This window comes from Mesocricetus auratus, unplaced genomic scaffold, assembly GCF_017639785.1.
Source record: "Mesocricetus auratus isolate SY011 unplaced genomic scaffold, BCM_Maur_2.0 Super-Scaffold_100707, whole genome shotgun sequence".
Lineage (NCBI taxonomy): Eukaryota > Metazoa > Chordata > Mammalia > Rodentia > Cricetidae > Mesocricetus > Mesocricetus auratus.
In genome coordinates, this window is record NW_024429269.1 from 5,154,862 (window position 1) to 5,177,103 (window position 22,242).

A 22,242-nucleotide genomic window follows, 5' to 3' on the forward strand; every position below is an offset into this window, starting at 1 on the left:
GTGCCCCGCCTGTGCCCTGCCTACGCCCCCTCATGCCCTCAGCTCCGCCTGACAAGGAGCCTCATCCATTCCATTCTGCAGGTCTCACTTGTCTTCCCTCAAGAATAGAATCCATGTGCTGCTGCTTCTTCAAACCTTCATTTAGTGTGTGTGTGTGTGTGTGTGTGTGTGTGTGTAGAGAGAGAGAGAGAGAGAGATCTACAAACGGAAATTCATATATTAACTTCCAACCCTTCAGGTACCCAGGCCTCTTGCAATGCGGAAGGAGGGGATTCAAACCAGGAAACGAAAGCCCAAGAACCTGAATAAATCTAAGGCCTCAGCAGGTGAGGAAAAGATCTCAGTGTAAGTATGCGAACAAGTCAGGAGTTCCCAGAGCACTAACCATGTCTGCCCCAGTAGGCTGCCAGGGTATGGGGGTACCCTCCTCCTCCATCTCTTCTCCTAGGACAGAAAAAGAAAGAAAGAGAGACAGACAGACAGACAGACTAAAAGACAGAAAGACAGAAAAGAAGCCAGGGCCATGATGTCACATGATGATTGCCCTTGCAATAGGCTGATTGGACCGGTGTGGGGCCCGAGAGTAGTGTTGCTCATCCCCCCCGCCCCCATGTTTGATGCTGTGACCAAAGCAGACATTTCCCATTAGCCATGCTCCTGACAGACTGATCTGTAATCGGGGTACATTAATGTCATGGAGTGCTCTGAACCTGCACAAGTTCCTTCAGGGATTCCCTTAAGACCCCACAGAAGCAGTCTGTCAGCCTATCTTCCTAATGAGCAAACCGGGGTTCAAGCACAATGGCTTAAAATCACATCACTATTGACTGGGATCCGGAATGTTCACTCCGGGATCAGCGGTCTGTTCAACATGCTGCTCTGTCTTCAGAGTTTCTATGCGGCTCAAAGTAACCCTTGAACTCATGACCCTCCTGCCTCAGCCTCCTACGTGCTAGGATTACAGGCATGAACCTCCACATCTGGCAGTGCCTTCTTAATTGCTAGTTTAAGAAGAAGGGTATGGAACTGGAGAGATGACTCAGTGGTTAAGAGCACCGGCTGCTCTTCAGAGGACCCAGGTTCAATTCCCAGCACCCACATGGCAGCTCAAACCTGTCTGTAACTCCAGTTCCATGGCTTCTGCCACCTTCACACAGACATACACACAGGCAAAACACCAATAAATAAATGACATACATACACATGAGAGAGAATGAGAGAGAGAGAGAGAGAGAGAGAGAGAGAGAGAGAGAGAGAGAGAGAGAGAGAGAGAGAGTCACTAAAGTCTGCTACCCAGAGCCTCCTGTGGTCCACACTGCCAAATTAGGATTTCCTGGCTTCAGCAGGGAATGACCTGGCTGATGTGGTAAACAGTGAGTTCACCTTCTCACCCCAGGCAGGCAGACTCACAATGCTGCCCATTTCACCACCAAAGCCATGGCCAGCATCTTAGGTTCCTACATTAGACATGGGGTTCTAGAAGAAGTATTTCCTACCGGAACCTTCTGACACTCCCCAGGGGTCCTGTCCTACCTCTTTCTGCCTCCTGGACGGACGATGGCTGCAGCAGAGCCCCTGGGTTCAGCTGGGCAGCCCTCAACCCGTAAGTCGGAATCCAGGAAAATAAATTCTGTAGCAGGAGCTGCTGTGGAGCAGCACAGGCCATTTGCAATCTCCACTTACCCCAGACAGTGTGGCTGTTCACATTGTGCTACAGAGAAATTAATATAGTTAATTATAGGTTGTTGTCCCAGAACCCTCTGGCAATCTCTTGAAATATATAGTATTTACATTTGAAAACAACATCGAGAGTATGGAATCCCAAAACAGAATGTGGTGTCCTGGGCTTATGGATCTAGGGTCATGAGGGATCCTGGAGTCTTCATGGGTCCCTTGGGGCTGGGGATGTAGCTCCGTGAGGGGAGTGTGTTACTTAGAACACACAAAGCCCTGGCTCCGATCTCCAGCATTGCATAAACTGGGCATGGAGGCATAGGCCTATAATCCCAGCACTCAGGAAGCGGAGGCAGGAATACCAGTTCAGTAGCATTCTTAACTACATAGTGAGTTCGAGACCAGCCTGAACCACATCAGACACTGTTTTCAGAAGGTAAAATAGTCATCTTGGAATGTTGATGCTTCTGTCCAGTTTTGAGAACCGCTATGCTTCCCCATAAGGATCCCTGCTTTTCTCCCCAGCACATGTAGATAGGGCCTCCGTCCCTGCAGCGGGCCCGGGTTTCCTGACTCTGCCTCCTTGCAGGTCCTCCTGGTGAGAGCCTCCCTCCCAGCAGCAGTGCCTCCAGCAACTCCAGCAACGCCACCACCACCAGCAGCAGCAGCAGCAGCGAAGAGATGCGCCCCATCAAGACAGAGCCTGGGTTGTCATCTCACTATGGGCACAGCACCTCCATATCCCAGGTGGGCGTGGGGTCAGGGCTAGCAGGAAAGTAAATTCTAGAACCCTGGTGGTCAGACCAGTCTTAGGAGGTGAGCTGTGGCGTGACCCTGAGCTGCTACGCCCCAAATAGCCCAGCCTTTTATTAGTCTTTGGTACCTCTTGTCCAGCTGCGGTGATTTGAACACAGAGAATACCATATTTACCATCTTCCCAGTGCTGTGGCTTTGGGAACAAGAAGGATGCAGGATGCCTGTGGGAGATAGCACCCACCACTCCCTGAGTCAGGCTTGGGACTGGAAGCAAACTTGAATTCTAGAGCTTGAAGGCTTTTCAGAGAAGGCAGGAGGACCGTGTTAGCATGACACAGGCTGGGGACCCAGAGGGCAGGCTGGGTGATAGGTGGGCAGAAAGCTATTTTGTCAGCTCCAGATTCCTGAGAGCTTCCGGAATGGCCCAGCTGGGCACCATGCCTCTTCTTCATGTCACGGTGGTCCTCTGCCTCTTTGGGGGTGAGGAAGTCGTGGTTTCCCTTCCCCGGCCCCATTACTTGTGAGAGGCTGTTTGAGCTTTCTACCATCAGGGTAAACCGGAGAGAACCTGGTTCCACATAAGCAAAGTGCTAGGACCCTTGCAGGATGGAGAGGATGGCTTCAGTCTGACCTGGAAGGCTCTGTCTGACCTGGAAACGGTGATAAGAGTCTCCTGTGGCTGTCAGAGTCTTCCGAGAAAGCACAGTAGCACACAACTCCTAGGTTATGGCCCTGATTACACTGTGCTTGGAAGCCACCGGGAAGCACACCCCCCCCCCTGCAGTGGGACCCTAGGGACTAGGAGAGCAGCTAGAGTGCTTTCTCCTCACCCCCTCCCCAGCCCTGGCCCTTGGGTCCCCAGGAGCATCCTACTGGCTCACTGTGCTTTCTGCCCTCCAGGCATTCTCTGTCAGTGCTGTGTCTGGCCACGGGCCCTCCGTCCACCCAGTGCTGTCGGCTCTGAAGCTCTCCCCACAAGGCTATGCATCTCCTGTCACTCAGACATCACAGGCCAGCTCCAAGCAGGACTCTTGGAACAGCCTAGTCCTGGCTGACAGTCATGGGGACATAATTACTGCATAATCGCCCCCTTCCCCTCTTCAAATTCCTGCTCGGACTTGGGACCTGGGGGCCAGCAAAGTCTGAGTCTGGGGCACCCTGGCCAGCCCCTTTGTCTGGGAACAACTCCCGAAGAACAACTGGGTAGAACTTGAAGTTGTTGACAATCACTTAGGCATGTGGGTGCTGGGTTCCTTCAAACACCTTTCCCAGGTGGAGCACTGGAAAGAGCCTGCGTTCTTAGAGACAATCCCACCTTCACTGCGAACACAGCACGGTGAGACTCTTCAGTGTAGCAGGAGACTTCTTTCTCATTCTCCACCTGCTTGTCCAGGACAGAGACATAATCTCCTTCACCCTAACTCTCCAACCCAGTGATTCTAGGTAGTGGGTTTTTCTTTATGCTCCTAAGGTGGCTGTAGGGGCCTGAGCTTCAAGACACCATCTACAGCCTGAGCAGGGTGTCTACTTGATGTGGGCTGGACGTGGCAGCCCTGCCCTTGTCCAACACTCCCCTTGAAGCATGGCATGTCCCTGCATGCCCCCCCATGCCAGATCTGACTCCAAAGGTGCTGGGTGCAATGCAGATGTCACTGAGTTCTCCGCTGGGGAGATGGCGGAGAAGGCATATCACCCATCGCACAGGATATCCATCAAATCACAGCCCAGCAGCGGTGCCTTCCCTTCTTCCTCTCCTGGGAACTCTGACGTTTTACCTTGCTCTCCAGCCTGAACATCTTCTACGCTCTGCAAACTAGAGCTCAGTTGTGTAGCGGGCCAGGGGAACTTGGTGCTGCTCTTAGCATCCTTTTATACCCCGTCACACACAGGGGTTCCCCAGAGGAACAAAACCTGCTACTGAAGCAGGCTGGTGACTGTGCTCATCTGCACCTCTGACGGCTGTGTCTACAGTACAACCCTGTTCCCAGAGCTCCAGCTTGCTGCTTGTTCTGAGCCTGCCAGGCCATGGCCTCTCAAGTCAGACAGTTACCTGGATCTGGGCCTTTCTCCAGCAAGGATCCTTTCTCTAGGAAGTACAGCGTTGTTTGCAAGATAAACTCAAAGCAGAAACAACAAAAGGAAATTTGTGCAAGGACAAAGGTGACTGACGGATGGAAGATGTCTTGGGGCCTGATGGGATTGCCATGCGTGTGGCTGTCCTAGAATTGGTCTTCTCTCTCACCCATTACAGGGGTCCCCAAAGATTCTTCCTTGTCATCATCACCCACAGAGCTGTAGCCAATTATGGCATTGCCCATTGTACCCCAAATTCCCAGCCCCACCCTAAACCTTGCTGGCCGTAGCAGAGAATAGCTTTGAACCAAGATCCTGTTGTAATCATCATTTACACTGTTTTCTCCCTCAAGGCCACCCTCCCATATCCCCCCACCCCACAACCTGTTAACATTGTCTTAAGGTGAAATGGCTGTAAAATCAGTATTTAACTAATAAATTTATCTGTATTCCTCCTTCCCTCGGAATTCTTTTCTAGAAGGTCTGATGCTCATGCCCTTTTTTAGAGGATCAAAGGGCAGGAGCTGCCCCTACCCTTCATGGTTTTGGCAGTTGGTACCTTGGAGTTGGCGGTGGGGGCTGGTGAGAGAATGGCAGTGGAAAAATCTCAGGACAACTTCTGCTTCCTGGAGAGGACCAGAGGAGCAGCATTAGCTGAAGTTCCTGTCCCCACCTACTCACAAAGATGTCGTCACCCTGTGTGTGGGGGGCATTTTTAGAGCATTTGCGTAAGTGTTTGTAGCTCCGTTTAACTGGATGGTCCCTGGTCTCCCCCGTCTCCTGATGTAGGACACATCCTGAATGACCCCCAAGGGACAAATAGTTACCCCAGTGAGACAAAGACAATTGTCTCCTCTGTTTTGGCTTCACCTTCTCAGTGCAGTATGAGGAGTATGAAGCAATTACTGGTCCCAAGGCCCTGTCTCATTTGGTCCCTGCCTATAACCCACCTTCAGGACCAGCTTATGCCAAATAGACCGGGTGTCTAGGGCCTCAGATCTCATAGCATCCTGGCTATCTTCTAGTATTAATAATACACACACACACACACACACACACACACACACACTATTCTATGTAAGACCGGAATTATTAAGTGTGTGAAGGGGCAGACATGCCACAGCACACCAGTGAAGGTCAGGGAACAATGTCTGGGAGTTAGTTCTCCTTTTCTACCTTTCCACGGGTTCCAGGGATCACTCTCAGGTTGTCAGGTTTGTGTGGCAAGCACTGTGATCAAGTGACCCATCTTTTGTTTTTTCTTTTTGAGACAGGGTTTCTCTGTGTAATAGTCCTGGCTGTCCTGGAACTCATTTTGTAGACCACACTGGCCTTGAACTCACAGATTCATCTGCCTCTGCCTCTCAAGCCCTGCAATTAAAGGCGTGCACCACCACCACCACGTGGCTCAACTGACCCATCTTAGTGGTCCAAGAAAATCTTTTCAACTCTTAAAAGAACAGCTAAACCCATTAAACTGAGAGCGTCGGGGTGTTGGTTGGTTTTTACTCTTTTTGGGGGCCCATCACTCAGCTCCCAAATAAATCACATACAGAGGCTTGTTATTACTTATAAATTCCCAGCCTTAGCTTGGCTTACTTCTAGCCATTTTTCTTAACTTCCCATTTATCCCATTTATCTTTTACCTCTGGGCTTTTATCTTTCTCTATTCATGTGTACCTTTCTTTGTTTCTTTCTTTTTTGTTTGTTTGTTTGTTTTTCAAGACAGGATTTTGGAGGCTGTCCTGGAACTCACTCTGTAGACCAGGCTGGCCTCGAACTCACAGAGATCCCCTGCCTCTGCTTCCCGAGTGCTGGGATTAAAGGTGTGCACCACCAACGCCTGGGTCCTTTCTTTGTTTCTTACTCTGTGGCTAGTTGTGTAGCTGAGTAGTTGGCCCATGGAGTCCTCCTCCTTCTCTGGCTACTTCTTCTCATTCCTCCCAGATTTCTCCTTCTATTTATTCTCTCTGCCTACCAGCCCTGCCTGTTTGTCTCTCCTGCCTTGCTATTGGCTGTTCAGCTCTTTATTAGACCATCAGGTGTTTTAGACTGGCACAGTAACACAGCTTCACAGAGTTAAACACATGTAACAGAAACAATGGTAACACACCTTAAAATAACATTCTTCAACACTACTGTCAGTCAGGTGAGTCCTAGTAAGAAGAGATTCCAAACTGTTGACCAGAGGAGGTTCATGGTTTTTTGTCAGGGCATTTTTGTTTGAAACATTTACAAACAAAATGTTCTCTTTACAAATGGATTCGGAACAAAATTCTGCATAGTCTCAGTACATGACTCTTTCTGCATACACTCATAACTGGTACCTCTCTCCAATTAAGATACCTCGGTCTCTTTGATCGTCAGATTTGTTACTTCCCCTACTCAAGCAATCCTTAAGGAAGCCTGAGTTGCTGTATCCAAGAGACTATAAAAGATGCAGTCAGGCGTGGTGGTGAACATTGTCTCAATCATCATCAACAACAAAGATACATTTCCACACTGTTGGGACATGGCTGGGAGGAGGGAGAAGTGGGGTGCAAACTGATGTCGTTAGGATAAATCACTTTCTCAAGGGACAAATCTACATAAGAAATCGCATTGTTTTATAGTCACGATTCCGGCTGATGCAACCTTCTGGAACCCAGGTTAAGCTGGATGCAGACGGATATGCATTGGCCACAGCTTCTGAGCGGGAGGCAGCTTAGCTGTGACTGCATTTGGTTGGGTTGATGGTAATGGCCACAAACTTCTCATCATTGAACATGTAATATATAGGGCTGGAGGGTTATTACGAGGAGCCCCTGAGCTCAAAGCTTGGCATGCTGACTGTAATTGCCACTTTTGCCTTGCCACAACAAAACATCTTGAGATAATTCACTTAAAAGAGAAAGGTTTAGGCTGGGGATTTGCCTTCATTGGTAAAGTGCTTACCTAGCATACAGGAAGCCCTGGGTTCGAACCTCAGCACTGCATAAATCAGGTATACAGATGTTACCCCAGCACTCATGAGGTGGAGGCAGGAGGATCACAAGTTCAAGATCAGTCTGAGTTCCATATCTATGGTATATCCTGGGGTTGGAATGCTGTCTGTCAGATGAACCATTTCAAGTCTGTCTAGGGTGCCCTCACGCTTGGTGAAACAAATGGAGACTGAAGAAAGCCTTATTTAGCATAATGAGGGTGGGATAATTTCTGCCAATCCCTCCATCCCTTCCTGGAGGTACAAGACTATGAGAGTTTAGTGGGTTTATAGGGGTTCAGTTGCTAAGAATGTGGAAGCTTAGTGTCTCAGTGGTCTCCGACAGATGGCCTGGGAGAATTGAATGAAGACAAAGGAAACTCAGACCATAGGAGTCTCAGAGATCATCAGAATGTCCAAATCCTGTAGAGCTACCATCCAGAGAGCCTCCTTAAGGACCCAGCTGGTGGGAGGAGACCACATTTACTCACTGTGCTTGCAGTTCATGTATTCACCACATGAGGGCGCAGGCCTCCTTGTTTCCCTGTCTACATGCATTATAACTAGTTTTCCAGCTGTTAAATCTGAGATCAGCCCCAACCAAATTCTTCTACTCAAAGATATTAATGCTTATTGAGCCCTGCTGCCTGCTAGATACTGATAGCTTTGGCTAGCCTCAGGAGAACATTTGTACATCTTTGCAATCACAAAGATACGGATTTGTTGAAATTCTCAGAACTACTATAGAACCTGTCTACTGGATTTCAGAATCCCACTCCCTTAGAACAAGAAACTTACAAGCTAGGGAGACCTTGTACAGCCTGAGTTGAACAATTTTTAGCTTATGAGCATTTCCTAACTGATATCTCAAGCATGCCCTCAACAAACAAGACCTTCCAGCATTAGTGGGAAGGGTTCCTGCTACAGATGTCTCATAATCTACACGTAAATGTCTCCAAATGACTTACATACATATCAGAGTTTGCAAAATATGGCTTTATGCATATAACGGCCATGGCATAGATGTCCCAGTTGAAGACTAGATTTAGGTATTGTGGCTGGCTTGTTTTCCCACAGTCAATGACAAGGCAATCTAGGTAAAGATTTTACAAGGTGTCTTATATAATGTATACTCAGCGAACTAAAATGGTGATTTTAAGTGACAGCAGCAAACTGTGAACCATTCATTTTCTGGAGTGCGTGTGTAACCCTCTGGAAGTTGCCACCGGAGTGCGCTGTATCCTGTAGCAGATGTGACTCTCCTAAGAGGCCAGATGCATAACCATAACACGGGAAAGCATGCTCCAGAACTTATACATAAACAGGTACACCCTCCTGCAAATGCCCCGCCCTCAAGCTCACCTCCTGCCTCTGAAAGGACCTTTGCCCCTCAGATGTCAGAGGCCTCCTGCTCTCCATCCTACAGCAGGTAGGTGGAAGGCTAGTGATCTGCTCCTTTAGGAAGGACTGTCATCCCTGTCCTGGCCAAGACTTCCTGGAGTCCTCAGTTCCCAGGTCCAGGGACTGATACCCTAGCCACTTCCTGTAGACCTACTCAGAGTTCTCCAAAGGTCCCTTAACTTCCAGCAAAGTGCTGGCTCCCACCCTTCTTGGAGTCCTAACTATCTTTGAACAACCTGCTACCATCTTTATTTTTCCAAGTAAAAATTTTAATATAAAATAAAAAATTTTAAAGCGTAAAAATTGAAACATTATTAAAGTAATGTAAAGGAAACCGAACCTCAGTCTTCAAAAACTTTACAGGTCAGGTGTGCTAGCTGTGTTTAAAATCCCAGCACTTTAAAGAGATTGGAAGATAACCCAGGAGTTCAAGGGTAGCCAGGGTTACAGGGTGAGCTCCAAGCCAGCCTGCATTATATTGTGAGGCTTTGTCTCAAAAAACCCAAACCTGTAATGTTTGTCTTGGCCTGAACTGTAGGCATTTCGGACGGATCAGGTGGGACAGGTATTCTGACACTTGGGAGTCACAGAATACTGAGTGTTACACAGCTCAGATGGAAAGGTTTCCTGGAGCTTGGGAGCCAAGGACTACCACAGGCTGCAGTAAGCATAGCAGCTTACAGCCCTACCTCAGGGAAAGGCTTCCCCAGTGTATCCACTCTGCTCCAGCAGGAGAGGGTCTTCCAGCTGGGGATGTTTGCTCAGTGTAGCAGTTTTGCTCTGGCAGGAAGGAGAGGGTTTCCCGGTCGAAGTTGCTACAGTTCAGCCCTGCTCCCGGGAGAGTGGAGAACCGAGTATAACAACTCTGCTCTGCCAGAGGTTTTCCTGGCAAAAGTGTTACAGCCCCACTGGCCCTGCTCTGTTCAGGGTCGTCTCTGCTCCACCACAAAAGAAGGTCTTCACCGGAAGCTCATCGAAGGGGTTTATCGGGAGGGAAGAATCCAGAAGAGTGGCTGCCCTCTGCCAGAGTTGAAGAGGACAGCCAGGTAGCAAGAACAGTCCCAAGATGAACCAACACAGGGTTTATATAGGGCTTCCAGGGTGGGGATTGCTACGATTTCAATGCTGAGAACTGGTTAGTTTTCTGCACAGGATTAGGGTCAGATTTGGCTCTGGTTTCAGAGCAAAAATGTGTTTCTTTCTCTGGTCTGCTTTAGCCTTTTGGCTCTAGTTTTAGGGCCAGGGTGTATTTCTTTCACTGACTCTGATTCCAGAGACAAAGTGTAAGCGTTTCGGGATGGGTCAGGACAGGATGGAAGAGGAGTGAGTCAGGTATTCTGACACTCGGGAGTCACAGAATACTGAGTGTTACACAGCTCAGGTGGAACGCTATCCTGGAGCTCGGGAGCCAAGGACCACCACAGGTTGCAGTAAGCTTGGCAGCTTACAGCCTTGCCTCAGAGAAAGGCTTCTCCGGTGTGTCAGCTCAGCTCCGGCAGGACAGGGTCTTCCACCTAGTGTAGCAGTTTTGCTAGGCAGGAGGTTTCTCGGGCGAAGTTGCTACAGTTCAGCTCTGCTCCTGGAGAGCGGAGATCAGGGAGCCGGGAGCAGAGTGTAACAACTCTGCTCTGCCAAGGAAGGTTTCCCGGGCAAGTATTACAGCGCTGCTCGCTATGCTATGCCCAGGGTCGCCTCTGCTTGCTCTGCTCTGCTCTGCCCAGGGTCGCCTTTGCTCTGTCGCCGCCGCAAAAGAAGATCTTCACCCAAAGCTCATCCAAAGGTGTTTATTGGAAGACAGCTGGACCAGCCAAGCTGAACATACACAGGGTGTATATAGGGATTCTTGGGGTTGGGGAAGTTTTTCCAGAGTAGGGATTGGTCCGATTTCAGTGCTGAGCTCAGATTGGCTAGAGCTCTGCTCCGGGATTGGTTACTTTTTTACACAGGATTAGGGTCAGATTTGGCTCTGGTTTCAGGGCCAAAGTGTGTTTCTTTCTCTGGTCCTTTTTAGCCTTTTGCCTCCAATTTTAGGGCCAGGGTACATTTCTTTCACTGACTCTGATTCCAGGGACAAAGTGTGTTCCTTTGGCACTGGTTTTAGGGTCAGGGTACATTTCTTTGGTTCTGGTTGCAGGGCCAAACTGTGTTTCTTTGGCTCTGCTCAGGGTGTGTTTCTTTGACTGGTCCCTTTTCCCTACACAAAGTGTGTTTCTTTGGCACTGGTTTCAGGGTCAGGGTCCATTTCTTTGGTTCTGGTTGCAGGGCCAAAGTGTGTTTCTTTGGCTGGTCCCTTTTCCCTACATGAAGCACGCAAGACCATTGGATTCTCATCGCTTGCCTTTTCTTGGTTCCAGTCCACTCTCTCCCAGATCCTGGGAGTTCTCACGCAGGTGGGGTGGGGGAGGGGGGAGAGAAATGAAGGGGCTGTGAGGGGTGGTGGTGGGAGGTATAGGGTTAGAACTGGGGGCAGGCGAATACACCCGAGATTGCCTCGGGCTAGGGTAAGAGCTCAGAGAGAGAGAGAGCTGCAGGCGGGAGACTACAGCATCCCTCCCACCTGTGGGAGGAGCCTGAGTAGACGAGCCTGCAGTCGGGATCTCGAGGTGAACCCCTGTCTCCAGGAGAGAAGCCCGCAGCCCCGCCCCCAACGAGCTCGGTCCCTGAAGTCCGGAAGCAGCTTCCCGCCTACCTCCGAGCTCTTCTGCACCTCCCCCCCGCCTCCCCCGCTCTTGCAAACGGAGCCTGTCGTCCCCCGCGCCCAGTCCTCGGTGCCCCTCGCCCCAGTCTGGAACTAGAAGACGCGGGCGGGTTGCACGCCTGCTGCGGTCGCTGGGACCGGATCCGGGAGGGTGCGGCTCTGCGAGCCCCTCCGCCTCCTCCCCACCTTCTCGGGACTGCACACGTGCACGTTGTCAACACATTTTTTTTTCTTTTTAATCTTTGGTGAAAAGTCAATTACAGGAAAATTAAGCGGCGTCTCTTCTGGACACGCGCGGACGGGTCGTATGTTTGTTTTTATTGATCACGTTGCCTTCCGCCCCTCTCCCCCGCCCTCTTGACCTTCACGTGTTCGCTCCCCCTTCAGTCTTACTGAAGACGCCTCAGACTCCGCCTGGCCCCTAAAACACTGCTTGGCCGCCTGAGAACAGGGACGCCCTGCATGCCTGGCCACCTCGCCCTACCAAGGAAGCACGAGGTTCTCATTTTCTCATCTCATCCCTTTCCTGCCCATCTAAGCATGCCCATGGGCGGAGAGTTGTTTGTTTTTGATACAGGGTCTCGGTGTAGCCAGGGTTTCCTGTGCAGACCAGGGTGGCCTCCAGTTCCCTGAAATCCTCCTGCCGCTGCCTCTGAGGGAGCTGGGATTAAAGACTTGCACCACCACATACGGCTAACCCTGACCGTAGAAATTTAACATTACGGTTCATTGCACGGGCGGCTTTTCCAGAACTTTCTCTGACGGAGGCCTGGAAGACTCTGAACTGAGAGGTGGTTAGGGTGCCGGTGCCTGGCAAGCTGCTTTCTAGCCCAGTAGTTTCCCCTGAAGGTCTAAGTAGATGAACGGTTACCACATTTCCAAGAGTGTGGGTGGGAATTCAGGTATGGACAAATTTAAGTATTGCATTAAAGCCTGGGACTTAGCACAGTTGGTAGAGGGGTTGCCTAGCTTGCAAGATGCCTTGTGTTTGAGCGTAAAGCAGGAGTGAGTGGTGATACGGTTCTGTAATAACAGTACCGTGGGAGAAGAGGCCATCCATACACAGGCCATCCATAGGCCAGCTTGGCACCTGGAATATGGGCAAACCTGTCTCAAGACAGAAAAGAAAAACAGCATTATTGAATATGTTGCTTATGAATTATGAGAATTCTTGGGATGACTAAGGTATCCTGATTATCTGGATTCTCTGGTTAAAATGTGTGTTTTAAGTGTCTTAGGGAGACTCTTAATCCCAGTACTCACACTTGGAAGACTCAGGCAGGAGGATTGCTCATAGTTCAAGTTCAGCCTGGGGTGCAGAGTGAGACTTGAAAAACACCACCACCACCAAAAACAAGACAATAACAAAAAACCAACAACCAACCACTTTTAGAAACACTGAAATAATAACTACCTGCCATGTCCCTTTGTTAATTTCCACCATGATTTATGGAGCCTGGTGCTGGTGAGTGGCTGATTAGGTTAGAAGGAACCTGTGTGTGTGTGTGTGTGTGTGTGTGTGTGTGTGTGTGTGTGTGTGTGTGTGTGTGTGTGACTCAGGGAAGTCAGGATGTAGACCATCACCCTGGTGACTCTCAGTGACTTTGGGCAATTGAGAACAGGAAGGCAAGGGGTGACAGGCCATCCAGTCTTGCTTTTGCTGTGGCTTTTCAGCCATCAGGCATATATATTATCAGGAGTTAAGCTGGTTGGTAGCCCCCTTGCTGGCCGTTGTCTGCTTGTCACAGTTTGGGAATCTGTCAGCACTGTGGTCACAGATAGAAAATCACTTTAAGAGATCTTGTAACTAGTGAGGATCTCCCTCCCCTGAGGTGGCTCTGAGAGAGCCGGATCCAAGCATGGATAAGTGAGTAGAGGGTTGGAGTGATTGCTTTGGGGGTAGGATAGGGAAAGACAGAGGAAGCATGGAGATGAGTTAGAGGTCTAATATACCCAGTGAAAAGGAACAAGGAGTTGTTCATGCCTGTAATCCTAGCACTTGGTAGCATGAGGCATAAGGAGACCTGTGAGTCTTGAGGACAGCTGGAACTACATAGTACATAGTAGCTCACCTACAGCTACATAACACGAGTCTGTCTCAAGAATGAAACAAATGAGTGGCTGACCATTGGGGTGGCAGTGCCATTGAATTAGACATTGCCTGCTGCATGACACCAAGCATGCTATGTTGATTATATTTGCTGCATGGATATTGGGTAAGGGACCAGGAAGAGAAACCATTGCGGCGAAACTGGCCCTAAACCCTGCCCCAGCTCAGTCTTCTCTGAGATCTCATCCCCCACCTCAGTCAGGCTCAGATTTGGCATGTATACTCTTAAAGTGGTTGGCCCAAACTGGCTCCTTGGGGTACAGGACCAAGCTAAAATCATTGTGGTCTCCTTTGCCACTTTCTACCTGCAGAGATGCCAGAAGGGCCATCCGTGAGGAAGTTTCACCATCTTGTCTCCCCTTTTGTGGGCCAGAAGGTGGTCAAGACAGGGGGCAGCAGTAAGAAGCTGCACCCTGACTCCTTCCAATCGCTATGGCTCCAGGATGCCCAGGTGAGTTTTGCTTTCCCCAGGTCTCAAGTGTGATGGCTCACTCTACCTCCCCCGTGACATCTAGCCAAGATGTCTTAATGACGTTTTATGTTTAAGCGTTGGACAGCCATGCTAGGATGGCATGTGTCCCTACTCTTTCAGTGTGATGTCTCCTGTCGCAATGGCGTGGGGGCTGTGAAGAACATACAAAAAGAGCCTGAAGACCCCATGCATAATCTCGAGAACTCTCCCTGTCTTTTTTTTTTTAAAGATTTATTATGTATACATCATTCCTCCTACATGTATCCCTGTAGGCCAGAAGAGGGCACCAGATCTCATTATAGATGGTTGTGAGCCACCATGTGGGTGCTGGGAATTGAACCCAGGACCTCCAGAAGAGCAGCCAGTGCTCTTAACCTCTGAGCCATCTCTCCAGCCCCAACTCTCCTTGTCTTTGGTGTGGTTCTGCTGGCCCCCTAGGCTAGATGCCAAGTAAGGAATGAGCACAGTTGAAGATTTGGATTCAGACCTCATCCTGACTGGGAGTCAGAATTCCATCGGGGGCTCAGGTACTCCCTGTGGACTGACCTCTCCCTCCCTGCCTCTCTGGCCTTTGCACCCAGCCCCAAGCCACTCTGCTTATAGTAGCTGCCTGCAGCTCAGTTCCTTCCCCATGGTGGGGACATGTTTCCCTATGCTTGGGCACATTCTCCTTTTTTCCCTCTACTGTTTCCACTCCGGCCTCTTCAGCTTACCGTGGTAATTTTAGTCTCTTTTAGGATTCCACATGACCATGATATCCTGTCTGTTTAGCACAAGCTGAGAGATGACCTCTCTGTACCTCTGTGATACCCTCTACTTCCTCCTGTTGCATCCTTAGAGAGACAGAGACAGGGCAAGGCTGTATTCTCATCAGACTTGTGTTTTCTTGCTTAGCTGTGAGCATCTGCACTTGCCTTGATCAATGTGTCTCTTCACAGCAATAGAACACGGACTAAGACACCCTTGTTAAAACTCTTATAAGAATAGAGTTTATGCTGGGCATTGGTGGCACACGCCTTTAATCCCAGCACTCGGGAGGCAGAGGCAGGCGGATCTCTCTGAGTTCTTTGAGTGGAAGATGTGTCACAACCCTTCACCTATAGTTCATCATTGGAAGCTGAGGCTCTGAATTCCAAGTTTAGGAGTCTATGTCTTCCGGACTTCAGGCTGGTGGCCTTTTTGTAGAGACTCTTCTGTATAGTCTCGTGGCTTTGGTCCCCCAGCACTTACAGTGATAGCTGTCACAGAGCTGGCACTATACATGACTGAGTAGATCTGGGAACAGATAAATACATGGCATTGACCTGGAGATGCAATGGATTCTGTTTCCTAGGAAACAGAGGAGACAGCCATGCTGTAGGAACCCTAGAGAAGCCAGGGCCTGGGGCTGCCTGCTGGTGCTCCCAGGGGTCTTTTCACCTGAAGGATGTAGATTTAGATAGGGAAGGAAGGACCCATATTTTTATAAGAAAATTGCCCAGCAAGGCTAAATGGAGAGAATCATGGCTATAATTAAGGCCTAGTAATGCCTTGACATGAAGGGGTCCTTCTGACTTGGAGGAGTTGGGACTTGGGGTGGTCTTTGAAGATTAGAGGATGTAGATATGCTTAAGAGGAGAAGACTCTGCATGCGTGCGTGCGTGCGTGCGTGCGTGCGTGTGTGTGTGTGTGTGTGTGTGTGTGTGTGTATGATATAATGTGTACAAGGATGCATGTATGAGTGTGCCTATGCAGACGGAGGTTATCAGTTAATGTTGGGTTCCTCTCTCAAGGGTTCTCACTTTATCTTCTTAAACAGTGTGTCTTCCTGAGTGTGGCACTCACCACTTGACCAGATTAACTGATCAGTGAGCTCCAGGGATTCTCCCGTCTCTACCTCCCAGTGCTGGGATTACAGGCTCAACTCACTGTACTCAGCCAGCAACCTCAAGCTCTGCTCCCTCTACCCAGTTCCTGAGGCTTCCCCCTCTCAGGCTTGTCCAGGTTCAAAGTGGGTGGGATTCAGCAGGGCGGGCCCCTGTGTCTCAGCTGTACCATACGTGTCTCCATCCTGTACCTGCTCCCCGTTTCACAGACAGATGCCATGTCTTACCTGCTGGAGGTAAGGGGTTGGGTTTACCCACTGAACCATCTCAGTGGCCCAGATCTTGAGCTCTCGATCCTCCTGGCTCAGCCTCCTTAGCGTTGAGATTGCAGTAGTGAGCCATCTCCCTCATCAGATTATGGCTTTTTGTTTTGGGTGCGAGTTCTCCTGTGGTCGATAACTTTTTCCGGGTCCGAATTTTATGACATCATTTCTTTAGCTGTGATCAGGCTGAGGGTGTACAAGCTGAATGACTCTAGCCTAGGAAAATGGGCCATGGAGTCATGGAGTAACTAAATGAATGGCCGTTTGGATAATCTTTTACTGAGGTCCTGAAATCTTTGGGAACATCTCCCCTTGGGTGTTCTGGGTGGCCTTGCTGTCTGGCACAGACCCGTCCCATCGCTAACCCAACTCCTCCAGTTGCTCTCAGGCTTTTGGAAAGTCATGCACCTGCTGTCAGCACCACTGGTGCAAACGAGCAGAGAACAGAGAACTCCTCTGTGCCCGGGCAAGCTTTGGGTGAGAAGGAGCCTGAGTGTTGGCAGCTAGCTCTTTGTGAAGCTTTGGCTCCCATGCAGGGCTCTGAGGATCAGTACATGCTCATTTTTGTTGCTTTGTCTTGCTAGGTGCATGGGAAAAAATTATTCCTTCGGTTTGATCCTGATGAGGAGGAACTACACGGCAGCAGCCCACCGCCTGTACAAGGAGTGCAGCAGAGAGAGGCCATGAATCCAGAGCTGGCCTTGCGGCCCAGTGCTCAGGAAACTTTTACAGGCCCCTCCGGATCTGGGGAGCCTGTTCCTAGTGGATCTGATGGCCCCTCTGGCCTTGGGGGACACAACCTTTTAGTAGTTGCCCAGAGATGGCTAGAGGTCAGGTTTGGTTTGTTTGGCAGTGTCTGGGTGAATGACTTCTCCAGAGCAAAGCAAGCTAACAAGAGAGGTGACTGGAGAGACCCTGTGCCCAGGTAATGGTGTGACATGGACAGGGTTCCAGTAGGGTCTGCAGTGTCCGTGCCTTCTGTGGCAAGGCATGGCTGAACGGTGACACATGTGAAAAACCAAACCTTGCTATCCAGGAAGCAGAAAGTGTAGGTGCAGTTTTCCTGTCCTGACCTCTCGCTCCCACATGACCATTATGTGGGGTCTCGAGCGTGTGATCCTGGAGCAAACTCAGGTCATCAGGGTTGATGGCAAGTACCTTTACCCTAGGCTAGTCTCAAATTCGTAATCCTCCTGTCTCAGCCTAACCTAGTGCTGGGATTACAGGCATGTACCATGATGCCCGGATCCCTGCTTTCTGAAATTGCCTCTGCCCTTCTCAAGGACACTAGCTAGACATGGACTCAGAATCTCTGGATTCTGATTCTCCTACTTCCTGTGTGGAGGCAGTTCCGGTTGGATTAGCTACCCCTGCAAAATATCCCATTATTTTCTCACCAAAGTGTAAGATGTCTTTTTGTCCTTCACATCCAAAGGGCTCAGGTACACATGTGTAGACACATGCACACACACAGGTTGATCTTGCCTGAGACAGGGGCACACGTGTAGACCCATGGCACACACACAGGTTGATCTTGCCTGAGACGGGGGCACACACGTGTAGACCCATGGCACACACACAGGTTGATCTTGCCTGAGACGGGGCACACACATGTAGAAGACATGTACACACAGAGGTTGATCTTGCCTGAGACGGGTACACGTGTAGACACATGCACACACACAGGTTGATCTTGCCTGAGACGGGGGCACACGTGTAGACACATGCACACACACAGGTTGATCTTGCCTGAGATGGGTACACATGTAGATACACGCACACACACAGGTTGATCTTGCCTGAGACGGGCACACGTGTAGACCCATGGCACACACACAGGTTGATCTTTCCTGAGACGGGGCACACACATGTAGAAGACATGTACACACAGAGGTTGATCTTGCCTGAGACCAGAAGTGGTGCCATCCTTGTCACTGTTTCTGCATCTCCTCCCTGATGAGCCTGCCCACCTCTGGTCAGTCTGCCACTCACCTAGATTCAGACTTACAGCTTTTCATGCTTCCGTCTGTCAACATGCATTGCTGTAGTGTACAGTGTATACGTGTGTTTTACTTTATTTGGTTCTGAGGAGTTTATGATTCCGACCATGAGACCTTAACTTCCCAGTTTGATTCAGACTAGCGTACGTACTAGTCTACCTGACTAGTGTAGAATAGAAACTGTGTGTGTGTGTGTGATTGACACGAGCACACCCTCAGGTTACTGAGGGGAGGGAATACACAACAGAGTTTCACTTTGATATTATACTTATTCACATATCACATGTCTTATGAGCATCAACTATATTTCTAACCAATCAGCATAAACAAAATAATCATCTAACAAATAGGCAAAAGGATCCTAGGGGCCATGGCACAGTACACCACGACCAGATGAGTGTGATGTGGGTACCTCCACGTTCAGGTTCAGGTTTCGCGTCTTGTTCCTCTTGATCTGCTTGCACAGCAATGTGTAGTGGCCACCTGGACACCAGGGCTCCGGCTCAGTGTTCCTTCTTGATCTGGCTCGGTGTCACTCGGTTGGTTGGTGGAGGCAACTCTGTTTCATGGCTCGGACAGCGTCTCACGCTCGGCGCATCGCGATGCTCTGCTCTGGTGTCCTCCTTTGTGGTTTTTATACGTTTCCTCTGAGCTTTTCTCTCTGCTTATCTATCAGCTACATACACACCAACTTATCACTTCTGTTGCCTTCGAAGCTCATCACTCCCTCCAGACTGTTTACAACTTCATTTTCACAGTCTGTTTACGTGTTCCTTACAATGGTCTGTAACTGTATAAATGTGACCTACATAGTGGTCACTGTATGCACATGTGACATAATTATACAGTGGTAACTGTATGGTGATGTACATTGATAGTTGCATGTGTGAGATGATTATATTGTGGTAACTATATATACATGTGAGCTGACTTCTGTAGGGGTCTGTTTATCTATTATGAATTGACTGTACATTGGTGGTTGTAATGTATGATCTCGTTGTATGTGAGAATGCTGTAGGTATGATCTCTTCTGTCTTCTTAGGCTGGTACTCCATTTTGATGGTGGTGGCTTCCTGGCATTTTATAGCTGCCAGATGTCGTGGAGTCCTCCCCCAGTGATTGAGCCCACCTGTGACATCTTGTCCGAGAAGTTCCATCGAGGAAAAGCCTTGGAAGCTCTAAGCCAGGCTCAGCCTGTGTGCTATACACTATTGGACCAGAAGTACTTTTCAGGATTAGGTATGATCCAGGTGATGGGGAGGAACCCTACAGAGTTGGTTAATGGGAAAGTCACACATCTATAGTGCAGCCAAGACTTGAGGACTCCTATCCAGTTGTACCAGCACTCCTGGTTTTGAGGTTGGCTCAACATCCCTTGATTTTAGGCTCAGAGGTTGGATTAGGCAGGTCCTCGCTTCTCTGTCTGCACACATTCACATCATGATAGCGTTTACCACTCTAGAGGCAGCGGGACCTGGGAAGATGGAGCCGATAAATGAGGCAGACTGAAGTCTCGTGCAATAGCCAACTTTATTCAGAGCATCAGACAGTTTGACTGAGGGCTAAGAGGGGTCACCTGAGGAGAGTTCCCATGAGTTCAAGCTGTATACAACCACAAGGTCAAGCCATAGATGGCAAAAACATGTCTTCCCACAGAGGCATAAATAGCAATAACCAGTTGTAATGAACAAGGATAAACACATTCCTATCCTGCTCCACCTCAGGGGAGCATCAAAATGCATTCCAAGACCAATTCTGTTTTGTAGAACCTGAGGCCACAAGACTATTGTCTTGTTTTCTTGGAGTTTTCTCACAAGTACTCAGAATTCTTCTCACCGGACTTCATTCTTGGACTATGTTCTGACATAGGACTCTCACTTGTGAGCCTCCTAATGGTGTATTAGTGTTGCCACCTAACAGAGGGACAGTGTCTTGCACAGACCATATAGAAGGTTCTGGATCATGACATGCTGTGAATGGTTGTCCTGAGTTGTTCCTACAACTGGTAGTTCCCTTGGGCAATGGAGCTTCCTGCTGTCAAAGCAGAGGCAGACATCAGGTCAGCTCCAGACTCTTAGAAGCCAGGAGAAAGAAGCAGGTCTTGGCTCTGGAGAGCTGAGTGGTGAAACTGAACATTTCCAGTTGAGACAAGGAGTGTGTGTAGTTCCTAGTAGCAGGGGTGGCAGCTCTCTTACTACCCTCAGGAGATCAGTGAGTCCCACCACAGCTGGCTGTTACATCTGGTGTTAGCAGAGCTGTATCCTTATCCAAAGTGTGACCTTGCCTGCCACAGGTGTGGCTTACTACAGGAACGTGGGGAACTTGTACTTTCATGGGAGAACCAGTGGAGTCTGCTTCTGTGCCAGAGGAGCAACTAGGCTTCCAGAAGCAGCTTTTGGATGTATACAGAGAGCTAACTGCACAATGATACTGGTGACAGCCAGCGAGACTCACAAGCCTCCAGTGGTCCAGGCACTCAGTCTTGTCCTCATGCTGCTCCATGGGATAATCACTTCTTACCTTTCCCTTTTATTCAGATGAGGAAACTAAAGCAAAGGGTGCCTTGCTGGTGAGCGGTGCAGACGAGATGAGTCCAGGTAGCCTGCCACTCAAATATGCAGAGAACCTGTAACTAGAAGTGCAATTATGAAACCGGGGGCGGGGACTGCTTCATCTATTGCTGCCTTGTGTCATCTGCTTACTCTCCTCTCCTTACATTGCTCAGTGGTCCAGAAGCTGGACTTCACTCATCATGGCTTGATAATTGCAAGCTAGTGCGGTGGCACATATCTACAGCTCAACACTTAGAAGATGGAGGCAGGAGGATCATAATGAATTTGAGGTTATGTGGCAGTGTTTCCTACCCGTGTCTCTCTTTGTTTTCAGGGAACATTATAAAGAACGAAGCCTTGTACAGAGCAGGGATCCATCCCCTCTCTCTCGGTTCGCTCCTGAGTTCTTCCTCTCTGGAGGCCCTCGTGGATCACGTGGTGGAGTTCAGTTCAGATTGGCTTCGGGATAAATTCCAAGGCAAGGGGCGGCACACACTGATCTACCAGAAGGAGCAGTGTCCTTCTGGTCACCAGGTTATGAAGGAGACATTTGGGCCTCCTTGTGGACTCCAGAGACTCACCTGGTGGTGCCCTCAGTGCCAGCCCCAGCTGTCATCTGAGGGGCCATAGAATATGCTGTCCTCATAAATCATCTGGCCCTCTTCATGCAACTTGGAGCCTTGAAGATCAGATCCCATGTGTCCTGAGACAAGGGTGTAGGCAAGAACTATGACGGCTCAGGGATAGGGTCCAGAGGGTCAGTATTGTTGATATTCATCTCATTGGATTATACCTCAGCCACAGCTTTCATGGGGATAGATGTTTTCCTTTTCTGGTTAATTTTGTGTAATCCCTCTTTGCTGTCAAAATCTGACAGCACATTGGGGAAACTCCCTGGAGCAGCAGTGAGTCTGAAAAAGAGTGGCTGGGGGTGGGGTCAGCTGTCAGGGACAGCCAAGGGGTACTATACTCCTAGGCTTCTTTGCTAATGGTGTGCTGTGCTGTTTGGGGAACTGCTTGATTTTGAGTTCCTCCATTTTCTTCCTTGCCGGGGGGGGGGGGGGTGGGGGCGGGGCAGACGTACTGCTAGTCAGCCTGCCTGGCACATTCTCGGTGACTGGAGACTCCAGAGTGGACAAGGAGGAGTGCCCAGGGACTGTGAGAAAAGCTGCTGGTCTAAGATGGGCATTCGTGACTGTGATGTTGAAAAGTTCAGGTTGTAGTAATAACTTCATGGAACTGGGGTAGAAATTGAAAATAAAATGTGATGTTTTCTATGTTGTCTTAATGAGGCAGAAATGGTTCTTGGGGTTTTTTTTTTTTGTGTCTTTGTTTTGTGGTGCTGAGATGAAACCTGGGGCTTAACTTTTCTAAGCAATGATGGTACCACTCAGCTACATCCAGCTCACTCTTCGT

General features: G+C 49.4%; 2 protein-coding genes across 5 annotated transcripts in view; both read left to right on the forward strand.

The window, feature by feature from the left end:
• The window catches only part of Gata4 (GATA binding protein 4), a 69,611-nt gene extending 64,653 nt beyond the window's left edge, over positions 1–4,958 (forward strand). For all 3 annotated transcript variants that reach the window (XM_040740663.1, XM_040740664.1, XM_013117208.3), the window contains exons 5-7: positions 239–326; positions 2,264–2,421; positions 3,331–4,958. In XM_040740663.1, coding sequence (XP_040596597.1) covers positions 239–326; positions 2,264–2,421; positions 3,331–3,513 — 429 coding nt within the window. In that variant the 3' untranslated portion in view covers positions 3,514–4,958. The remainder of the gene's footprint in view (positions 1–238; positions 327–2,263; positions 2,422–3,330) is intronic.
• Positions 4,959–11,460: 6,502 nt separating this feature from the next.
• Neil2 (nei like DNA glycosylase 2) lies at positions 11,461–21,869 on the forward strand. 2 transcript variants are annotated; one of them, XM_040740721.1, is made up of 5 exons: positions 11,461–12,062; positions 13,986–14,125; positions 16,859–17,199; positions 19,317–19,513; positions 21,161–21,869. In XM_040740721.1, the coding sequence occupies exons 2-5, from the start codon at positions 13,988–13,990 to the stop codon at positions 21,454–21,456; spliced, it is 972 nt and encodes a 323-aa protein (XP_040596655.1). In that variant the 5' UTR covers positions 11,461–12,062; positions 13,986–13,987; the 3' UTR covers positions 21,457–21,869. The 2 variants fall into 2 exon arrangements, with proteins under 2 accessions (XP_040596655.1, XP_040596656.1); XM_040740722.1 differs by having other exon boundaries at positions 11,461–11,869.
• The last annotated feature ends 373 nt before the right edge of the window (positions 21,870–22,242 follow it).

Excerpts from the sequence above, each read along its gene's own strand:
- Neil2 (XM_040740721.1), top strand. The coding sequence starts at position 13,988 with ATGCCAGAAGGGCCATCCGTGAGGAAGTTTCACCATCTTGTCTCCCCT. Across the intron at positions 14,126-16,858 it reads TATGGCTCCAGGATGCCCAG|GTGCATGGGAAAAAATTATT; the intron begins GTGAGTTTTGCT and ends TTGTCTTGCTAG. Across the intron at positions 17,200-19,316 it reads TGGAGAGACCCTGTGCCCAG|GCTGGTACTCCATTTTGATG; the intron begins GTAATGGTGTGA and ends CTGTCTTCTTAG.